The 22,572-nt window shown below is 42.1% G+C and overlaps 1 protein-coding gene across 1 annotated transcript in view; it reads left to right on the forward strand.

The window, feature by feature from the left end:
- Positions 1-21,988, forward strand: part of LOC126236495 (mediator of DNA damage checkpoint protein 1-like) — a 36,686-nt gene extending 14,698 nt beyond the window's left edge. The window contains exon 2 of the mRNA XM_049945851.1: positions 18,608-21,988. Within this exon, the coding sequence (XP_049801808.1) occupies positions 18,658-21,723 (3,066 nt within the window). The 5' untranslated portion in view covers positions 18,608-18,657 and the 3' untranslated portion in view covers positions 21,724-21,988. The remainder of the gene's footprint in view (positions 1-18,607) is intronic.
- Positions 21,989-22,572: the final 584 nt, after the last annotated feature.

Raw genomic sequence — 22,572 nt, forward strand, 5'->3', positions numbered from 1 at the left:
CAAGCGTGAGCAATTTCACGCACTTTCAATGACCATTTTGTGCATTTTTGAAATGTTTCCTGAAGTAGTGACACATCATGGCCGACCACGGCGCGGATCATCATCTAAGCTCTCCCGACCAAATTTAAATTCATTTGTCCACTTGGCAACAGTTGAATACGAAGGAGCAGAGTCCCCCAGTGCATTCTGGAAATCGGCATGAATGTCCATTTCTTTCATACCTTTCTTTACGAAGTACTTAATCACTGAAACTTTCTGGCAGATTATCTCATTCTACTTAATCACTGCTCGAATCTCGATTTTTTTCCATCTTCGCAAATCACTACGCGGGAACAGCAACAGAGCAACGTCACCGCCACAGCTCTCTTCCAAGAGCACTAACTGTTGACTGTGGCGCGTGTTTACAGGCAACGGTCCAATGAATATCATGTGAACAACTCGCTGCACTAGCGCTGACCTCTCATGGTGATTTCGAGAACTTTTCAAACCACCCTCGTATTAAGCGGGGCTCTTCCAAGCCCACACTTGCATGGTGACCATTCAAATTGATCTACTGTCACTTCTTCTTTCGTTCGTATGTAGGGATAATTCTACAGTAAATGCAGCGACTGATTTTCGCCTGGCTCGTTAACCATTTGTAACTTTCACAGAAGTGTCCTGAGTGGCGCATTTTGAGTAAAACCTACACATTTCTCTTGTTGCCATGTAAAAATTTTCTTCTTTTGCCAAAATACAACGGTGTTTACACAGTCTCTCCTCACTAACATGTGAAGACACAATTGCAGGAGAATTCTGAAATAGTGGTTTATTAATTTTATTGAGGAACGGAGGAAAAGTAAAGTCAGTAGCTTATGAAAAGGCATGGACTCTGTACAAAAGAAGTGCAATATCTTCACATATGTTGTTCCAAAATCCATAGCATTTCTCGTTTCACCAACTATCAGTGTCCCTTCAAAATTACATTCTGTCGCCGAAAAAGTCTGTAGTTACAGGAATAAGACGGTAGATAAGGAAGTTTTACATGGTAACGATATGGTGAAATACTCTCCTCTTTGCGTGCTATCATTTTCCAAAATCTAATTTCGATATCTGAACCGTTTATGGTATATGAGCAATGTTGTGGATATTTCGCTCTGGTCTTTCCGTTGGCGCGGTGCGATCACAAATAAGTCTGTTACATCAGATCGGTTTTCTCGAGATTCTAAAGAAAAATTCAATAAGTTAGCTAAACTGCATACACAACAACATATTATGTTATATAAAGGCAAAATCATAGCGACCTCTACTTTCTATTGCACACTTTTCCGAATATCGCGCGAAGTCTTACTTTCACGTAAATATCACAATAACTATGACCGTTAATGAAATGATAGGAACATAATCATGAACAATACATATAAAGCTATAAGTAAAGCAAAAGTGAAATTTTTTAACAGAATAAAATCGTTTGAGAAAGATTGCAGGGTGCACGCCTTGGTTCTGTCATCGCTGACCGGCCTAAAGGTGGGAAATACTTATCGGCCTCCCCTTCCGAACAAGCAAATGAACTCGCCCAGCACATTGGACGAAAACTGCTCACTTCGCACCAGCTATCGTATCCTGGGAGAGCTATAGCTCACGAGCGGCGTTCTAGAGACCCCAACAAGTTTTTATGTATAATTTGTATACAAATATAATCTCTTCTATTCTGATTACAGTAGAATGATTAGCAGATATAGAGTCACTGACAGCCACCTCATACAGAAAGAGGTTTGCATTGGATACTTCATGTCTTACTTACCTTACGGCCTTTCCCACTCCATTCCATAAACCTACGACATGCACTGTAATCTCATTTTCTTCCTTTTTTAGTTTATGTAGCTGTCTGCGTGCTGTCCGCAGGAAACAAACGCGTTACGAAAACGTGGAGCCTGCGAATGAACGCCTAATTTTGACTGGAAGACCATCAAAACTTTTCTCGTCATCCAGGAGGGACTGAGTAGGTGGGGCTGAGCCACTGAGGAGGCAACACGTTCTGTTTATGAGGCCAGTGAGTAATTCGACCAGAAAAATTAGGCAGGTGGAATTGGACAGCTCGGGGAAGAAACAGGATTCCTCTCTCATTTCCGTGCGGGTTTACTTCGTTTCTCTCGGATGACACCCTATTACCACGTTGAAAAACTCTGTAGACTCATAAACCAAAGGCCTAATTGGGAACAAACCACTACTTTAACATTCAGATAAACCTCCTCCTTCCTCTAAGCCCACAGGAAATTCAGAATATATTTCTACCCGAGTGAAACTTTTTCTTCTAGAAGACTTTTAGTCAAAAGTGACTAGAGAAATGACAACGTCCCACTACTACAGCCAGCCATAATGATATGTCTCCAAATTTCGCTTGTCTGACGACGTTAGTACCTTACACTTTGAAATAACTTGAATGCTTCCAGACAAGCAACGTGACTTTGAGTTGTCTATCCAGTTTCTTAGCATAAAATCCGCTCACTTACTCGCCTCATACATCAAATATTTGTAAATAATTGAATGCAACGGCTGTTTGTCTACCATAATGGTTGTAGCTGAACACATTTATTCTTTCTCTGCCCGTTTTGTTTTGATTTGATTGTGCCTTACAGCTACTGTTGCGTTGTGCTGTCAGTTACGTCACTTACTGTTGCGACACGAATAATAAAATACATTTCAGTTCTATTGCGGGAACTACCTAGAATTCAGAGAAGGAATTTTCATGAGTTGCTTAAGCATATGTGACATATAGTGTCAGTTTTACTGCCATAAACGCGTGGTACAACGTACAATGTAATGTATGTAGTGGGTGGACTATGAGATAAATATTTTGACACATTCGTTTCGCAAGCTGTAATTCCACAACGTAGTGTCACATGTTAATACTAGTATTTAGAAAGTTGTAATTATCATTAGTTCGTGTAATTTGTATCACGTTCTTACGAAATGGTGATAACAGTAATTTCCTTTTAAAAATAACTTAGTTTCATGACTGAAACACAACTGAACTCTGATGACGTTTTTACTCCTCACAAAATTTCATTTTACCCTTCAGGGAGCCGGCCGCGGTGGTCTCGCGGTTAAGGCGCTCAGTCCGGAACCGCGCGAGTGCTACGGTCGCAGGTTCGCATCCTGCCTTGGGCATGGATGTGTGTGATGTCCTTAGGTTAGTTAGGTTTAAGTAGTTCTAAGTTCTAGGGGACTGATGACCACAGATGTTAAGTCCCATAGTGCTCAGAACCAATTGACCAATTACCCTTCAGGGGGTGATAACCCACATATTGGGAATCATTGCGCTGCACAGAGCTCAGACCTGGGTACGCTCTAGTATGGATTGTTGAGTAGAGCAACAATGGGCATGAACAAGACAGACACAACAATACAAAAACAGAAGGCGAAGACCTGTGACTTCTATCCAGATCACGTTTCTTACGTGATCTGGGCTTCTATCCACCTGTGGCTACCAATTCCTCGCAATTTACCTTTGATCCAGTCTCAAGCGGCATTTAAGAAGAAGCACGAGCGACGTTTCTCACAATCCAACAGTGCAAGATATTCTCACATATACACTCTCTCCTTATTTTTCTTTTCTTCGTCTTCCCTTACGTCAGACTGCTTCTCTCATTTCATTTAACACTTTTCTTCTTGCCCTCGCAGCTCTATTTCTGTATTGTTTTGTCTGTCTTGTCATCCGTTGAATGGGAAAAATCAGTATCAAGCCTTTTTGCGGTTTTCGGAAGAGGTAGATCACGTGCCCGAGCTTGATTTCATCCTTTTCCTTCTTTCTCTCTCTCACTCATCGTCAACAACACTCCTAACACGGCGTTGGAAATACGGCAATAGTAGAAATAAAACAAGACGATTTTACAAAATGTAAATTTTACAATATTTTGGCAGGTCAAGTAACTTGTATTTAATGCTGTACTTCGCTTCCGAGAGACACAGGTAAATAACACTAGTTTTAAACATAATCACCCAGTCTCTCTAAACAACAGTTTGAGAACTTTCTACTAATCGTTTAGTTTCTCGTCGACAGAAATCTGCTCCTTAGTCGCAGAGCCATTCCAGAAGCGCTGTGTGAACGAACGCCCTCATCGATGAAAAATTTCTTTCCCCAAGGCGTTCTTTCAGCTTGCCGGAAAGACGGAAGTCGAACTGTGCATTATCTGGACTTCCTGATCAACATCACTCACGACTGTGCGGTATTCGTCAAATTGTTGGCATATTTTCACTACGGCTGAAGGTCTCATTACATTTGCTCCGTATATAGCCAGAATTTCAAGGTGAATCTGTGTGTAATTTAGACTGTAATGTTACGTGAGCCTCACTGCCCCCTTTTTTTAAACTAATTTGTGTCTGATTTTATTCTGTGAAGCTCCGTAATGTATGTAAATACCGTAAATGTAAATTTGATTCAAAAAATACTTGAAGTGCAGTGAAGCGCAGCTGGAGAGCAACAAACTCTTTAGCGCGCAATCCCCGCAACGATAGTAGTTGTAAATTTGTGCGAGTGGACTCTAAAAAGAAAAAGACAATTGATTTAGATATAAAAAAGAGAACAGTTAATCTGTATCTTGTGGAAAGAGTACGTGTTTTGTGGAAAGAGTACGTGTTGCTAAGCCGTCGCTCAGAACGTATTGTTATATTTAATGAAAATTGATATTTTGCCGCCTGGGATTAGCCAAGCGGTCTAGGGCGCTGCAGTCATGGACTGTGAGGCTAGTCCCGGCGGAGGTTCGAGTCCTCCCTCGGGCATGGGTGTGTGTGTTTGCCCTTAGGATAATTTAGGTTAAGTAGAGTGTAAGCTTAGGGACTGATGACCTTAGCAGTTAAGTCCCATAAGATTTCACACACATTTGAACATTTTTGATATTTTAGTGATAAAACCGAGTATTGTATGTGTACGAGTTACCAAACATTTATGTATACAAATTTTCTGGAAGTGAAGAATAGAAATATCTTGTTTTTGGAAAAGGAGGTGAACTTCATTGTCGTCGCCGTCTATCAATCGACAGAATTATGATGCTGAACTCCACTGACCAATTTTGATGTAGCAGGACGTGTAGTTTGAAGAAAGTTTGTGCGCTAAGCAATCTCCTTTTCTCACGAAAAGAAGATTGCTGTTTGATCTAATTTACTTACAACAACGGTCCCTTAGGTATGAAAAGGTACGAAAACTTGGGCTCAAAGCTATCCGCAATACGACCAAGTAACTAAGAGAGTCGTATTTTAAACCTTAAAGAACAATAACTTCCTCCAAATTGTAATATGTCCCCAACTGGTGCAGAAGCTGATCATTCAAGGAGGCAAAAACCAAAATTCAGGTACTAGTTAACGACTTAAAGTAAAAATCTCAATCAAAAATCAATCTCTCTCTCTCTCTCTCTCTCTCTCTCTCTCTCTCTCTCTCCAAACACATATATAAATATCCATATTGTAAAAAAAAAAAGTCATTTTATGAGACATTTTCCTCACAAGAATCTAACTGTCCCGCGTACTTCAGTTTTGGATACTTCTCCGGTTGTCGCGCCGTTTCGCTGGCACAATGTGGTGCATCCGTGTGTGGAATTTTGGAATTTATCCCAGAAAACTGTTGGGAAATTTTGGAAATTTGTAGTAAGTTCCTGCTGAGGTCATCGGTCCCTAGGGTTACACACTACTTAAACTAACTTACACTAAGGACAACACACACACCCGTGCCCGAGGGAGGACTCGAACCTCAGACGGGGGCAGCCGCGCGAACAGTGGCAAGGCGCCCTACACCGCACGGCTACACCGAGCGGCAGCTGTCGTGAGGTCCTATGAGTAGGAGCATTACGCCGTCAGTTGTCCTATTCTTGTGAGCAAAATGTTTTTTGGTCTGCCTTGATAACTCGAATGGGGAATCGAGCTGGAAGTTTTCATATTCCCTATCGCTCCAGCTCATAGTTTTTATCAGTCAGTAAAGTGGACAGTCCGCTGCAGTATATTGTTATAACTTATTACTTGTTACAGTTAGGGTTAAGGTTTAATCCAGGCGAGTGCCTGTTTCAGACGTCAAGTGCCATCTTCGGACATTTTGAGCTTAGTTATAGCTTTATACGTCAGCTTTTATACCGTGTATCGCTGTCTGAGGATTAAGACTCGCCGACAAAGTTGATGTATCAAAATGCAACCAATCTGAAAACATATGAAGACAGCCCTTAATCAACTACATAAAATCGCAGATGTGACTTGAAAATTATAGTTTTCCAACAGTTGCTGCTTCTCTCTATAAACATTCTGTCGAGTTTGTGGTATGGACAGTATAATCGAAATACGAATAAAATATTCTGGTAGTGATTCCAATATTCTAATGTTATTGTAAAGTATATTTCAAGAATTTTACATCAGTGATTATACACATATGCTCTAAAACAATAAAAGGACCGACGCACCACGAATAAATTAACCGGATGGGACGGAAATGGGAAATTGTGATGTACATGCATAGACGATACAACGATTGCAATTTCAGAAAAACTGGATGATTTATTCAAGACAAACAGCTTCAAAAATTGACCAAGTCAGGAATGCGTTGGTCCACCTCTGTTCCATATACAAGCAGTTATTCGACTTGGCAGTGACTGATAGAGTTGTTGAAAGTCTGCCTGAGAGATATGGTGCCGAACTCTATGCAACTGGTCCATTAGGTCGTCAAAAACCCGAACTGGTTGGAAGATCCTGCCTGTAATACTCCAAACGTTCTGGGAAGAATTCCGAGGACCTTGTTGGCTAAGGCAGTGTCTGGCAAGCACGAAGACAAGGAATAGAAACTTTCGCCGTGTGGGTGTGGATATTATCTTGCTGAAAGATAATCTCAGGATGGCTTGTCATGATGGGCAGCAAAAGTGGGTGTAGAATATCGTCTAGGCGGCACTGTGCTGTAAGGGTGCCGCGAATGTCAACCAAAGGAGTCCATTACTGATTGTCCGGTTGCTTAGCGGGCGACAGTCTGGTTGGTGTCCCACCACTGTGTGAGGTGTATGCAGACACGACTTCCCTGGTCATCGGGGATCAGTTCGAAACGAGACTCAACACTGACAATTCTACTCCAGTCAATAAGATTTCAGGCCGAAGACGTGCCTAGAGACGTCTCGGACAACGCTGCGAAACCAGTATGTCTGTCACTTGTCATACCGTCCACAACTAGGAGTGATGATCTGGGGTGCCGTTTTTTCCCCCACAGCGGAGCGCCTTTGGTTGTCATCCGCGCACCCTTACAGCACAGCGGTACGTCGACGATATTCTGCGCCCCGTTTTGTTGCCCTTCAAGGGAAGCCATCGTGGACTTACATTTCACCGAGATAAGTCCTACCTGCACACGGCGAAAGTTTCTGCTGCTTGTCCCCGTGCTTGTCAAACCCCAACCTGGACAGCGAGGTCACCAGATCTCTCCCAACTGAGAACGACTGGAGCATTATGAGCAGGGCCCTCCATCCATCTCGGAATTATGAGGACCTAAAGCGCCAACTGGACAGGATTAGGCACGGCATCCCGCAGGAGGGCATCCAAAACCTATCAATCAATGCCAAGCCAAATAACCTCTTGCATAAGGGCCAAAGACAGGCCAAGGCGTTATTGACTTGGTCAACTTGTGTAGCTGTTTCTCTTGAATAACCATCTAATTTTTCTGAAATATCACAACTACTGATTTCAGTGCCATTGGGATACTTCCTTCATAGTGCTTGGTTTTTCTCCCCACCTCTGACATTAGCACAGAGGGGCTGAATTTCAACTTTTGCTTTCTCTTCTTTGATGCGATTTATTATATCTCGCTATAATCTGAGGCAACAGTTGTGTCTTACATTTATGAGAACATTTTTATTTTTTTATTTCTATTTTTTATTCATTTATTTATTTATTTATTTTGCTTTAGCATAAACTGTTGAGTGCAACGGCCTTGCCGCAGTGGATAGACCGGTTCCCGTAAGATCACCGAAGTTAAGCGCTGTCGGGTGTGGTCGGCAGTTGGATGGGTGCCCATCCAGGCCGCCATGCGCTGTTACCATTTTGGAGTGCACTCAGCCTCGTGATGCCAATTGAGGAGCAACTCGACCGATTAGTAGCGGCTTCTGTCAAGAATACCATCACAACGACCGGGAGAGCGGTGTGCTGACCCCACACCCCTCCTATCCGCACCCTCACTGAGGATGACACGGCGGTCGGATGGTCCCGGTAGGCCTCTCGTGGGCTGAAGACGGAGTGCTTTTTTTAATAAAATGTTGAGTAGCATTATTATGAGGACTTGCTAGAACCCTTAAAAACTGCCGAGCAGCAGCTGGGCATATGGGGAGTTGGTACATTCGGTACCGACAGGTCTCTACAGTTGCCTGTGCCTACAGAGCTCTCTACAGCTGCTGAACAAAAGCTTAGCGGAGGAGCCACAGAGGCAACACAGCTGAACTGGTTTCGTCAGTCTTCGGCTGTGTTATTAATGGGACACAGGGGGAGCTTCGTTTTAGAATCTCTGTTTACCTGTATTTCACCAACGGTCGTGCGTGAAATTTTCACTGTTCTGCCCATCCAGTCACTGTCTTCAGCTGTCCAAAAGACAAAATTTCATAAACTGTGTCTTTTTCTTCATTACCAGTTTGCATTACTTTCTTTTCCATATGTTGATTTTATATTCTTTTTGCCTTATCATAATTGATTTTGAGACGTGATTGAAAATATGAACTACTGCGTTCTTCCATTACATATAGAAATAGGCGAAGAAATCGACTAGTGTACGATTACACTATTGTGTAATGACTCTCTTACTTGAGATTTACTGTAACTCACAGCACACAATGTAGTTTTCCAGACTGTCTCGTCTAGATTATATTTCTCGTAAATTCTTAATTCGTTAAAAATAAAATGTACAATATTTGCAATTATAAAGATATATCAATATAACACAAGTTATTTCTCATATTTAAAAATTTGAAATTCGTCACTGGACAGTCGACATATTGAAGTATACCAGTGATCAACAATATTCTTTCTATTCTTTGTTATTTAATCACAGATTATGAATTTATGTTTCGTTAACAAATTCAAACGTTATGTATGATGTTGCAGTTTTACACGCATCTCGTTGTTCATGATGTCATATCTCCTATACTGTAGTAGATATGTCGCTCTCACTCCCAGAGCGATTGTTGCCCAACAGTAAGGGATATGTTTACCAATTGTGGTTGAAATCGGTCCAGTGGTTTAGGAGGAGATGTGGAACATACACACATACGTTTATCCATTTTTATAATACGTATGGACTGTGGAAAGTAATGGTCCCATAACACTCCCTTGGTATTCGGCCGAAGTTACGTTTACGCCTGAGAATTTCTCTCCTTTGAGACTGGCATGCTCTGTCCTCTTTGCTAAAACTCTTCGGGCCTATCATACAGCTGGTCTGATATTCCCAAAGTTCATGTTTAGTTCATTAGGCGGCAGTGCAGAACCGTATCGAACGCCCTCCGAAAGTCAGGGAACACGGTATCCGCCTGGGCGCCTGTACGTGCTGCTTTCTGGATCTTGTGGACGAAAACAGCAAGCAGGGTTTCACACGACGGTTGTTCTCGGAACCCATGTTGATTTCTACGTTGGAGATTTTTCGGTCTGCCAGAAATGTCATGACAAGTGAGCATAAAGCAAGTTCCAAAATTCTACACCGGACTGACGTCAGAGATAATAGATCTACTGCCTTGTACGCCTGTTCGACGATCCTTCTTGAAAACGGAAATGATAGGCGCTTTTTTGCTATCAGTAGGAACGCTTCGCTCCTCCAGCGACTTATCGTACACTGCCACTGGAAGAGGAGCTGATTCTTTCGCGTAGACTGTGTAGAATGGTATTTAACGTAAAAAAAAACTGCTTAGGATTTTCTGTCAAGTCAGCGGATAGAAGTTTACTTCCGAGTTCGTTGAATACTTCCCGCGTGGCTCTTCTTATGCTAACGTTTGGCTGCGTTTAATTTACAGAGAAGCTCTCTTTACTTTCATAAAATTTTTCTTACATGGCTGGGGAAACACGCTATCGATTTGATGTGGAACAAGTCATTTTACACGACGTGTGTACATGTTAGTTTTAACATTAAATAACATTCTATTTTTCGACGTGTACATGCATGTGTTACTTAGCAACGACATTAAGTTTTTTTAACAGTTTACCCGTTTTTAAATAAAAATTCGTGTATGGAATAGAAGATGTTGTCCAGAAGAAATGATTGTAGGTTAATTTTGAAATTTGCTTTGGTACGTGTCTGAAATTGAATTTTTTTGTGCAAATGATCAAACATTTTTGGTGACGCATATTGAACTTCTTTCTGAGCCACCGACAGGTTTAAAAATGTCATTTTTCTTCTAGTGTTGTACTCGTGTAATATCACTATTGTTGTCAAATTCACAGAACAGCGTAGCACAGAATTTTCTTTCTTGCAGCCGTTGTAACAGAAAACCAATACATTGTTGTTTAAAAAAAGTGTGGCAGATTTACTTTTCTTTTTACGCGATACTCCACATCCATATATTTTTGATAACAATCTCAAACAACTACTTGTTCTTTATACAGTGCTGCAGATTTTATTTATATCTTTATGTACCGTAAGTATTAAAAATATGTGGCCCATATTTGTCCGAACGCTTATTAGCGTGTCATGTATAAGTAAAAAAGATGAAGTGAATTGGTCTAGAACTTTTCGAGTTATTTACTAACAACGTTACCCCTGCAAAAATTTGAACTACATCGGCAAGAACTTATCGAGATTTCTGGTAACAACGTTAAACACCGACTTGTTTTTATGTAGAAGTATACATTACCAGAATATGCTGTTATTTGTTTGATTCTTGTTGGAAGCGTCTGCGTAAGGGTTCATCATCACAAGGCAAATCATGTATTCACTTTAACTACAAATCGGAGCTCACTGATGCGCCGTAACCATTCCATCACAGAGAAATTGTGCAGTAGGAACACGATACGATTGTGTAGTTCCAATGACTGGAAGAAGTACCTGCTTTCGATTAGATTAGATTAGTACTTGTTCCATATATCATGAATATGACACTTCGTAATGATGTGGAACGTGTCAGGTTAATAAAAGGTGTCTATACAAGATATTACACTACACAAAATATTACATGACACTTAATATTTTTAGTTTTTTTGTGGGAGTGGGGAAATTACCCACTTACTATATCCAAAAATTCATCTAATGAGTAGAAGGAGTTGCCATTAAGAAATTCTTTTAATTTCCTTTAAAATGCTATATGGCTATCTGTCAGACTTTTGATGCTATTAGGTAAGTGACCAAAGACTTTTCTGGCAGCATTATTTTCCCCCTTATGAGCCAAAGTTAGATTTAACCTTGAGTAGTGAAGATCATCCTTTCTCGTAGTGTTGTAGCCATGTACTTTTGAATTCGTTCGGATTGTTAATAACAAATTTCATAAGTATATATATATATATATATATATATATATATATATATATATATATATATATATATATATATATTGTGAGGCTACAGTGAAGATCCCTAGCTCTTTAAATAAGTGTCTGCAGGATGATCTTGGATGAGCGCCAACAATTATTCTGATTACACGGTTTTGTGCAATGAACACTCTTTTACTCAATGAGGAGCTACCCCAGAATATGATGCCATAAGAAAGCAGAGAATGAAAATAGGCGTGGTAAGCCAATGTACTGAGCTGTATATCGCCAAAATTTGCAATGACCCTAATAACGTAAGTAGCTGAACTCAAACGTTTCAGCAGATCTTCAGTGTGTTTTTTTCCATTTCAACCCCTCATCAATGCATACACCTAGAAATTTTGAATATTCTACCTTAGCTACCGTTTTCTGATCGAAGTCTATATTTATTAATGGTGTCTTTCCATTTACTGTGTGGAACTGTATATACTGTGTTTTGTCAAAGTTTAATGAGAGCCCATTTGCAGAGAACCACTTAACGATTTTCTGAAAAACATCGTTTACAATTTCATCAGTTAATTCTGGTCTGTTGGGTGTGATAGCTATACTTGTATCATCGGCAAAAAGTACCAGCTTTGCATCTTCTTAGTACACTAAAATCAAGTGTCTTACCGAATCGTTACAGAAGAAATAAACAAATGCGGTTTGTGCGACGGCGTTTATTAAACACAGTTTCACGGAATTAAAGTAGTTTGCTCAATGATAGCGGTACTCATTCGCGCAGGTGATCCAAATTTTGACCATGAGACGGGACAGTTTTACTATCACGGAAATCTAATGGACAAGTTAGCCCAGTTTCTTTAACAGTCAAATATCAAAAAGTGTTCGAGGCCCGAATAGTTTAGTATCTTTCTTTTTTGTCTACGAATAGTTCTTTAGTAATGTGATGTCGGAAAATCAAGAAATTAATTTTAAGCTATGGTCTCCTCTCTCAAAGTACTTAGCCTGAAATGTGATGCTGTGATATTTACCTAATGTATATTCAAGACACAAAAATTTTAAAAGTTTGTGAAATGTGTGGAAATTACGATTTTCCGTGACTGGCTTTCATCTGATACTCTGCAGTGTTCTCGCATGAAACCAGATTAGTTGCAGTACCGTCTCCCATAACGATTATTTATGTTCCATTCCAAGACTATGTCATTGCTTAGCTTCAACACTTTTGAGGCGGGAACAGCTAACAATGTTCGTCGACGAGATAAACAGAACTACGAAAGAGCAATTTTAGCTCACACGCTCGTCTAGCAGTACTGGTGCCCATATGGCTTATAAAAACGTTCAAACGTGTGTGAATTCCCAAGGGACCAAACTGCTGAGGTCATCGGTCACTAATCTTACGCACCACTTAAACTAACTTTTGCCAAGAACAACACACACGCCCATGCCCGAGGGAGGAATCGAACCTCCGGCGGGAGGGGCCGCGCAGTCCGTGACATGGCGCCTCAAAACCCCCAACGCGTCATATAGCTTATCACTCACATACAAATGACAGCGATTCTATTTTCTACTTAGCTCGCGCAATTTTTTCCACTATCCCAAGATGTATTTTAGGTAAGGAAACTTCTCTAGGCCACCTCGTGTCACACTATACGGCGTAAAATGAATAACCAAGTGTCTCTCTGTATCCAAAGAAAGAACTATGAAAAGTTTAATGATGATGACTTAATAATTTCTATGTTTAGTAGATTTGGGCATTACGTTCTACATTCCGATTTTCTTATTTTCATATAATTTCCATATACTTTTTTTAGTTGTTCTTTAACTGAAATTTTATAATGGATGTACCGGGAGGAATGGACGACCAGATCACTGCACATATAACACAACTCCGACACAGGAAGGATGAGATAGTAATCAACCGTGTCATTTTCACAGGAACCATCCAAGCATCTGCCTTAATCGATGTGTGGAAACCACGGGAAACCTAAATTTGGATGGGTGGACGGGGATTTCAGCTGTCGCACTGCCGAATGCGGACCCAGTCTCGTAACCACTCTGCTACCTCAATCAGTGTTAAGAGATACGGGCAAAGAAGCGAAAAGTATGCGTGAGATATCGCGGGAGGACTGGTCAGCATTCGGCGATATGACAAGAGCTATAATTCATGTGAAGCAAGCATGGGCTCCAAAATGCATACCTTAAGAGCTATGAGCACTTCATCTTCGACAGTGTGAAACAAATCTCTTCTACTGCACGCTCGTTGTCTTCTATATTTTGTGAGGAGTTAGTATGGACCAAAACAAGAAAAAATTTTCGAGTAAACATGGGCTCTGAAATGAACACGTTAAGAGATTGGAGCACTTCTTAAGTATAAGAGATGTGTTTCGCAATAGCGAAGATGAACAAGTCCTCGTAGCTCTTATGGCAAGTGCTTCAGAGCCCATGTTTACTAGACATTGTTGCTTCGAATGGTCGTTCCTGTCATAGCTAATTCTGAAGGTGAAGTATCTGCTAACACTTGAACTCGAATACAAACTGATTAACTAAGTGCTGACATCTCTCAGGCTAATCGGTAGAGCCTATGCTTACTTCCTCGATAACAGCGTCTAAGATGAGCCCGAGAAAACGTCTCAGCGAGTGTTAATCTCAAAACAATAAGATTCGTGCTATGGCGCTAATGAATCCCGCGGAAAATAAGCCTGGCAAAACACATTTCACACAAAAGTCCTCTCATGACGTCGCATAATGAGTCAGCTGGTGTCAAACCTTGTGGACACGGGCATTATCCAAGCGTTCCCACTACTCCGATACACCTCTCGCTAAATGTCGCCATCTGAGAGTGTCAAGCAAAATTCATATTGCTGGAACGAGGTGCTCTACTGACCCTCACGTAAGCTACGCATATCTAACAATTACTTACAAAAAACTACGACCCCAAGAAAAATAATCAATTGTTTCTGACACACGATATCTTACTTCAAGCAGGTTATTATTATTCAAACGTAAATCGTTCGAAGTTAGTAAAAGTAGTAATGCCGCAAACTATATTTAATTTTCAACTTTATCTTTAGAGTACTAAGTGCGGTAATCGTCTCTGATTATCATTTCCGTCGCAGTATACAACGCCGAGAAAGAGAGTTAGAGAGTTAGAGAGAGAGTTAGGCTAAACTTGCTATTGTCTCTTCACAAACTCGGCAGCGGATTCTCTTTGTAAAATTGTGAAACAAACATTTGCTCCATTTTATTACAGTTTTGCTACTTGCTTCGTTTATTACTGGGAGTTGGTTTACAATGTTTCTACACAAAATGCACGCCCCTGCAATAGGAAAGGAAAACAAGCTACAGAAGAAGGTAGAAACCCTGATCTGTAAACCACCGAGTCGAAATTTATTAATGAAACTCGTTCTGAGACCTCTGAATGTAGAATGCAAGTATCGCTACTGTTGTTGCTAAGATTATAGGGCAGGAAACTTCCAGAGTTGGAATTACGGATAAAAACTAGAAAAAAATGCCCAGTCAATATGAGCTCTAAAATGCTTATTTTAATGGCTATCAGCACTTGTTCAGTGGAAGAGATGTGTTTCACGGTAACGAAGGTGAACAGTTGTTCGTAGCATTTTGAAGCCCTCGTTTACTACACTTTTTTTCTTGTTTTGATCCATAATACCTTTTTCAAAAATATGGAAAGCAAACAGCTAGCAACAGAAGAGATGTGGTTTACAGTACCGAAGATGAAAAAGTGCATTGTAGAGCCATGATAGGCAGATATTTTTTTCTTGTTTTGGCGCGTACCACTGCCTCAGAAAGTTGCCTGTCCTACAATGTGACCAACAGCGAAGGTCTAAGAAACATTTTCACTTATAACTTTGGGTCGGTCGTTTACAGAACAGGGTTCCTTACCTAAAATTGATGTATTTATACGTCTTCATCACCCCCGAAAGTTTTTAACACCATCACGGAATCACCTTACATAGTATAATTCTGGACTTTTTTGTATTCCGAGCCAAACATCAACAAGCCTCATATCACGGCATTTAGCCTTTTCACGAGCGGCAGTCAAATGAAAGCGAGACAAATGGAAAAAAGTAAGTAGGTTGTTTATTTTTTCAAAAGTAATCGTCGCAACTCATTATTTATCTCACTGTAAGACGAGATGGTCAATGTTTGCGGTTACCTACGGAACCATGACTGTGCCCAGGCGTGCACCTCTTCTTCTGAAGCAAATCGACAGCGGCACCATATGTTGCCAAGATTGTTTCGGCTACGCTGCAGAAATTTCCCTGGAATTCCCTTACACGTCCTCCATACAGATCCGATCTCTCCCCATGCGATTTCCATGTTTTTGGAGATGTGGATTGAAACATGTTATAGACTTATATGTATAGTCTGGCGATACACTTGATACCGATACAGGGACGCCCCCATAAGCAAATAGTGTGTGATACTTCTCGTAAACTGCCCCAACAGCACTGAATACTGAAGCTGCTCCGCTGATGTGAGTGCCAAAGCTCACAGACAACTTAAGATCCCGCAGATACATCAAGTTCAACCATGAGCAGACGCTTGGAACGCCAGTTTTAGCTGCAAGTTCTGGTGACGATGTCGTTGTGATCTTCATTCCACATAATGGTCTGATGCAGTTCTTCACGCTAGTCTATCCTGTCCATGTCTCTTCATCTGTCAGTATAACTACTGCAACCTACATCCCTTTGAACCTACTGACTACAGTCACTCTCGGTACCCTAAAAAAAATGGCTCATCAGTCCCCTAAACTTAGAACTACTTAAACTTAACTAACCTAAGGACATCACACACATCTATGCCCGAGGCAGGATTCAAACCTGCGACCGTAGCAGCAACGCGGTTCCAGACTGAAGCGCCTAGAACAGCTCGGTCACAACGGCCGGCTCGGTATCCTCCAAAATTTTTATTCTCCATACTTCCCTCCATTACAAAATTAACAAACGCTCTCCGGTCCAGAATGTGCCCTATCACACGATCACTTCTTTTAGTTAGGTTACACCATAAATTCCTTTTTCCCCTAATTCAATTGACCTCCTCCTCATTAATAATTCTAATTACCCATCTAACCTTCAGCATTTTTCTGAAGTAGCACATTTCAAAGGTTTCTAATCTCTTCTTGCCTGATTTGTTTATCGTACATGCCCCTCTTCTGCACAACGCTGCAGATACCTCGAAAAGGACTTCATAAATTTAAACTTATATTCGATATTAACAAATTCCTCCTTTCAGAAACGCTTTTCCATTCCGTTCAGCTGCTCTTAGAAGCCCTTTTCTGTCTTTGACAGAATGGCAGTGTGTAGGCAAACAATGTCTTCTCCTTGAATTTTAGTCTCCTTTCCAAATTTCTCCTCCATTTTCTTTACTGGTTACTTAATGTACATATTACATAATGTAAGGTATAGGGATCAATTCTGTCTCACTCCTTTGTCAACTACTGCTTCCCTTTCGTATTGCCGGCCGTTGTGGCCGAGCGGTTCTAGGTGTTGCAGTCTGGAACAGCGCAACCGCTACGGTCGCAGGTTCGAATCCTGCCTTGGGTATGGATGTGTGTGATGTCCTTAGGTTAGTTAGGTTTAAGTAGTCCTAAGTTCTAGGGGACTGATGACCTCAGATGTTAAGTCTCACAGTGCTCAGAGCCATTTTGAACCCTTTTGTATTCTTCGGTTCTTAGCACTTCACTCTGGTTGCTGTACAAGTTCTGAGTAGCCTTACAATCAGAGTATTTTATCCGTGCTATTTTCAAAATTTCAAGGAATCTGTTCCCATGTACAGTGCCTAAAACGTTTTTTACTCTACTAATGCTATAAACGTAGGCTTTCCTTCCTTTATCTTCTCTACTAAGACAAATCGTATGTGTTCTGGAACCCGAGTTGTATGTTCTTCCACAAGGTCGGCTTCTACCACTTTTTCTAAACATCTGTACATAATGCGTATTTGTATTTTGCAGTTATGCACTGTTAATTAGCTTCCTTTGGAACTAAAATTATTTCATTGCTCTTGAAATCTGCGGGTATTTCGCCTGTATGTGCACAGCAAGTGGAATAGTTTTCCCGTGGCTGGCTCTCCCAAGGATCTCAGCTATTTTGAGGGAATGTAGTCTACTCCAGGTCCTTTGTTTTGATTAGGTCTTTCAGTGCGGTTAATTAACCTCTAACGCTGGGAAAGATGCTCAGCCGCCATGTGTAGGAAAAACAGTTGCTAACAGGCAATTACGAGATATGTATCCATTGGAAACGAGTAATGGCTGAACACCAACATACTCCAAGAACGGATTAAGTGTGTATACAAACAAGGTCTGGCACGAACAAGGCTGTAACAGCTCTATGTACGATATAAAGTGGATAAAAGTAATTTTCATAAAATTATGTTGTACATAAATTACATAAAATAGAAATAATAGAACTAATAATACAAACAGTAATTATAAAATTTGTGACAGAATAATATGTTGTTGTTGTTGTTGTGGTCTTCAGTCCTGAGACTGGTTTGATGCAGCTCTCCATCCTACCCTAACCTGTGCAAGCTTCTTCATCTCCCAGTACCTACTGCAACCTACATCCCTCTTAATCTGCTTACTGTATTTATCTCTTGGTCTTCCTCTACGATTTTTACCCTCTACACTGCCCTCCAATGCTAAAATTGTGATCCCTTGATGCCTCAGAACATGTCCTACCAACCAGTCCCTTATTTTTGTCAAATTGTGCCACAAACTCCTCTTTTCCCCAATTCTATTCAATACCTCCTCATTAGTTACGTGATCCAACCATCTAATCTTCAGCATTCTTCTGAAGCACTACATTTCGAATGCTTCTATTCTCTTCTTAACTAGTTATCGTCCATGTTTCACTTCCATACATGGCTACACTCCATACAAATACTTTCAGAAACGACTTCCTGACACTTAAATCTATACTCGATGTTAACAAATTTCTCTTCTTCAGAAACGCTTTCCTTCCCATTGCCAGTCTACATTTTATATCCTCTCTACTTCGACCATCATCAGTTATTTTCCTCCCCAAATAGCAAAACTCCTTTACTACTTTAAGTGTCTCATTTCCCCATCTTATTCCGTCAGCATCACCCGACTTAATTCGACTACATTCCATAATACAAAAAGTATAAAAAATAAAATTTTGTATATTTTGCATTTCAGGACACCTGAGAGCATTCCAAGCGAGGGGAGTGGAAGCAACATTTTCTAGGATGGAAATCTGCTCCGACAACTTGTTCTCCATGAACTGCAGGACAATGCACAGCCAGTGGATGTCACAGACAATGGGAGCGGCCGCGGAGAAAAGCGGCCATCCGGCGTACCAGCCGTTGCACAAACTTCGAATTCCTGTCGTGGACCACGCGTCTTCGTCACAACCGGTCGCCAGCAGTTTCCCGTCCGTTGAGGACGAGGAAGCGCGCCACGGTCCCCTGAATGACTTCACTGGAGGAGCCTCACCTTCCAACAGTGAAATCCGAGCCACCTTCTCCATATTCCGCGAGCCAGTACCAACAAACGTAGCCAGCCTCTCAGTGCGTTCACCTCGCAAAATGCCAGTGGACACAAGTTCAGATAACATCGCTCCACAAGCGGACCTCTCCTTTCAGAACACAATAGACCATAAGAGGGAGCCACCTTCTAGTCTCTATGGAGGACATGTTAGCCATCAGTTTTTCGGACTTTCTGTGCAGCCACGCCCACTGTCTAATTCCATGGCCGGCGACGTTTCAGATATTTCTCCAGAATGCGAGAAGCCAACTGAGCCGCCTATGCCTAAAGGCAACAATGATGTCCTGATAGACACAGACTCAGACTCAGAACTTGACGATTCTGACGACGGCGATGGCGACGGCGGCGGCACCCCTGTGCAGCCACCTAACCAGGGACGGCCAGGCTCACCCATCCGACGTCCAACCTATACTCATTTGTCGGACGTTTCTAATGATTCAGTAGATGATGCAGGTGGGAAAAAACAACCAGCAGCTTCATACCCTAATCCCAAGACGTGGAAACCGATCGGGACTGCACATGGACAACCCTTCAGCTATTTTTTTGCAAATCATCCCCGCCATACAAATGACACGCCCAGTACCGTTTCTACTGCAGTATTTGAAGAGTACGTTTTCAAGGTATTGACCGACACACTGCCGAAAACCAAGTTATCGAAACTCTTGTCGAGATTGCAAGCTCGACTGAACGACAATACTCCAAATATTAAATCGGGAAAGGCTTTCGTCCGTGAGCTTCACAGCTCGAACGGCGCACAGCCATCTGTCTCTCAAAAGTTCGGAAACATCAGTGAAGACAGAGGCCAATCCGTGACCAGAGAAGTAACTCGCGATGAACAGCACCTCAGAAGTCTCAACGACGAACGTGAAATCGTAGATCATTCTCATGATGACGAGGAGAACGCGGCAGGATCCCAGGAGGAAAAGCAGCAGGCACCTGAGCAATCGTCACCGCCTGAGGATCAACAGATCCAGCAGAATGCCATCATCCAGCTACACGTCGACCAGATGCAGCCTGTAAAGCCTCGAGCGATGTATTCGCTATCAGAAAAGCCTCCGCCAATGGGCGCTGAGGCTTGCACACCTGCTGTGCACAATTCTTCCAAGCCGGCAGAGGAATTAGTGTTACCAACTCATTTCAATGAAGTAGGTATGCAGACAGCTGCAATATCTAAAGAGGCAGTCGTACAACTCCCACCACAGTCTCCCATGGAGCTCTGTTCACCTCAACCATTCTCCCATGTCCAGCACTGCAACACAGAAGAATCAGCTGAAAATGGACCAGGGCCTGTGGTACCATCAGCGGAGCTAGTCTCAGGAATCCCTGCACAGCTGTCATCTTCCTCAGATGATCATCCCATGGAGCCGATTTTTGTGGCTGAACCATCTGCGTTGTTCCCAGAACCTGTACCACAACACTCACCCCCATTGGAATCAGAGTCCATGCCGGGGACATCTCGAAGCGTGGTAGCGTTCTTCTCCCGCCAGGCCCCTGCACAGCAGCAGAATGCCATCATCCAGCTACACGTCGACCAGATGCAGCCTGTAAAGCCTCGAGCGATGTATTCGCTATCAGAAAAGCCTCCGCCAATGGGCGCTGAGGCTTGCACACCTGCTGTGCACAATTCTTCCAAGCCGGCAGAGGAATTAGTGTTACCAACTCATTTCAATGAAGTAGGTATGCAGACAGCTGCAATATCTAAAGAGGCAGTCGTACAACTCCCACCACAGTCTCCCATGGAGCTCTGTTCACCTCAACCATTCTCCCATGTCCAGCACTGCAACACAGAAGAATCAGCTGAAAATGGACCAGGGCCTGTGGTACCATCAGCGGAGCTAGTCTCAGGAATCCCTGCACAGCTGTCATCTTCCTCAGATGATCATCCCATGGAGCCGATTTTTGTGGCTGAACCATCTGCGTTGTTCCCAGAACCTGTACCACAACACTCACCCCCATTGGAATCAGAGTCCATGCCGGGGACATCTCGAGGCGTGGTAGCGTTCTTCTCCCGCCAGGCCCCTGCACAGCAGCAGAATGCCATCATCCAGCTACACGTCGACCAGATGCAGCCTGTAAAGCCTCGAGCGATGTATTCGCTATCAGAAAAGCCTCCGCCAATGGGCGCTGAGGCTTGCACACCTGCTGTGCACAATTCTTCCAAGCCGGCAGAGGAATTAGTGTTACCAACTCATTTCAATGAAGTAGGTATGCAGACAGCTGCAATATCTAAAGAGGCAGTCGTACAACTCCCACCACAGTCTCCCATGGAGCTCTGTTCACCTCAACCATTCTCCCATGTCCAGCACTGCAACACAGAAGAATCAGCTGAAAATGGACCAGGGCCTGTGGTACCATCAGCGGAGCTAGTCTCAGGAATCCCTGCACAGCTGTCATCTTCCTCAGATGATCATCCCATGGAGCCGATTTTTGTGGCTGAACCATCTGCGTTGTTCCCAGAACCTGTACCACAACACTCACCCCCATTGGAATCAGAGTCCATGCCGGGGACATCTCGAAGCGTGGTAGCGTTCTTCTCCCGCCAGGCCCCTGCACAGCAGGATGTGGGTGAAGAACATGTCAGGGCCTTCGAGAGGAAGAGCAGAGAACCATGGGACCACAAAGGTCTTCTCAGTTTTATTGCTCTCAATGCTTTTACCTTGCCTCATCATGTGTGGATTGAACGTGAAGAGGGGCAGCCAAGGCGGAGTATGCGCATTGCCATGAAGAGACAAGTCAAAACATGTGTCCTACGTGAGAGACTGTCTTGAAATTCAGCATCTGATCAGAGAAGTGGCTGATGCTGAACTAGCACTGGCGCAGAAATCGCCAGTCATATCTTTGTCTGTAGCGTATTACCGAGATAATGTGTGTGTTTTGATATCAAATAATGCCAAAGAATGTAAACATGTGTTCAGATAGCTGATGTATTTACACTTAACGTTTCTAATTTAGTGGTAGACAGGTAAATGTTTAATAGCCATAATATATGTGATGATCTGTGTGAATTAATTTTGTCACTGTTGGTTTCTAGACTTATACTGTAGCAGTTGCAGTTGTTTTCTCAGCTGTTAATTTGGATAAAAGAAAGAAGACGTAAACGTATCACGCTTTTCATAATGTAATACACCACAGGTTATTACATTATTAAAATGTATTGCAATTTTCTTGAGATATATATATGTGTCAATACTTATGTACAGTATTGTGTTTGATGCTATAATAATAAATATTTGTATGTTGTAAAATTGTTTTGGAATCATGTTCCCTCATTATACTCTTGTCCAGCGTAACTGTTCAGTGATCTTCTCTTTGGAAACAGTGATCCGGTGGCATCTCAGTTGTGAGGTGCTCCCACTCTACTGGAGCAGGCGTGGCAACTGATTTTGGTTTGATGGACATTTCTTTCAATCAAACATATGGTATATAACGTCTGTACAGCTTCCTGTCATCTGTTTCAAACACAACAGATATCAGAGGATTTGCTAGTCTCAAAGTTTCTCCTCCGTTTCAGTTTCTATGACAGATTGCCTAACGTCTTTGTCACCTACCTGTGGAATATTTGGGGATATTGCAGATCTATGTATCTTTTCTGCTGGTATCTCTGATTTTCCAAATTG

This window comes from Schistocerca nitens, chromosome 2, assembly GCF_023898315.1.
Source record: "Schistocerca nitens isolate TAMUIC-IGC-003100 chromosome 2, iqSchNite1.1, whole genome shotgun sequence".
NCBI classification, from domain to species: domain Eukaryota; kingdom Metazoa; phylum Arthropoda; class Insecta; order Orthoptera; family Acrididae; genus Schistocerca; species Schistocerca nitens.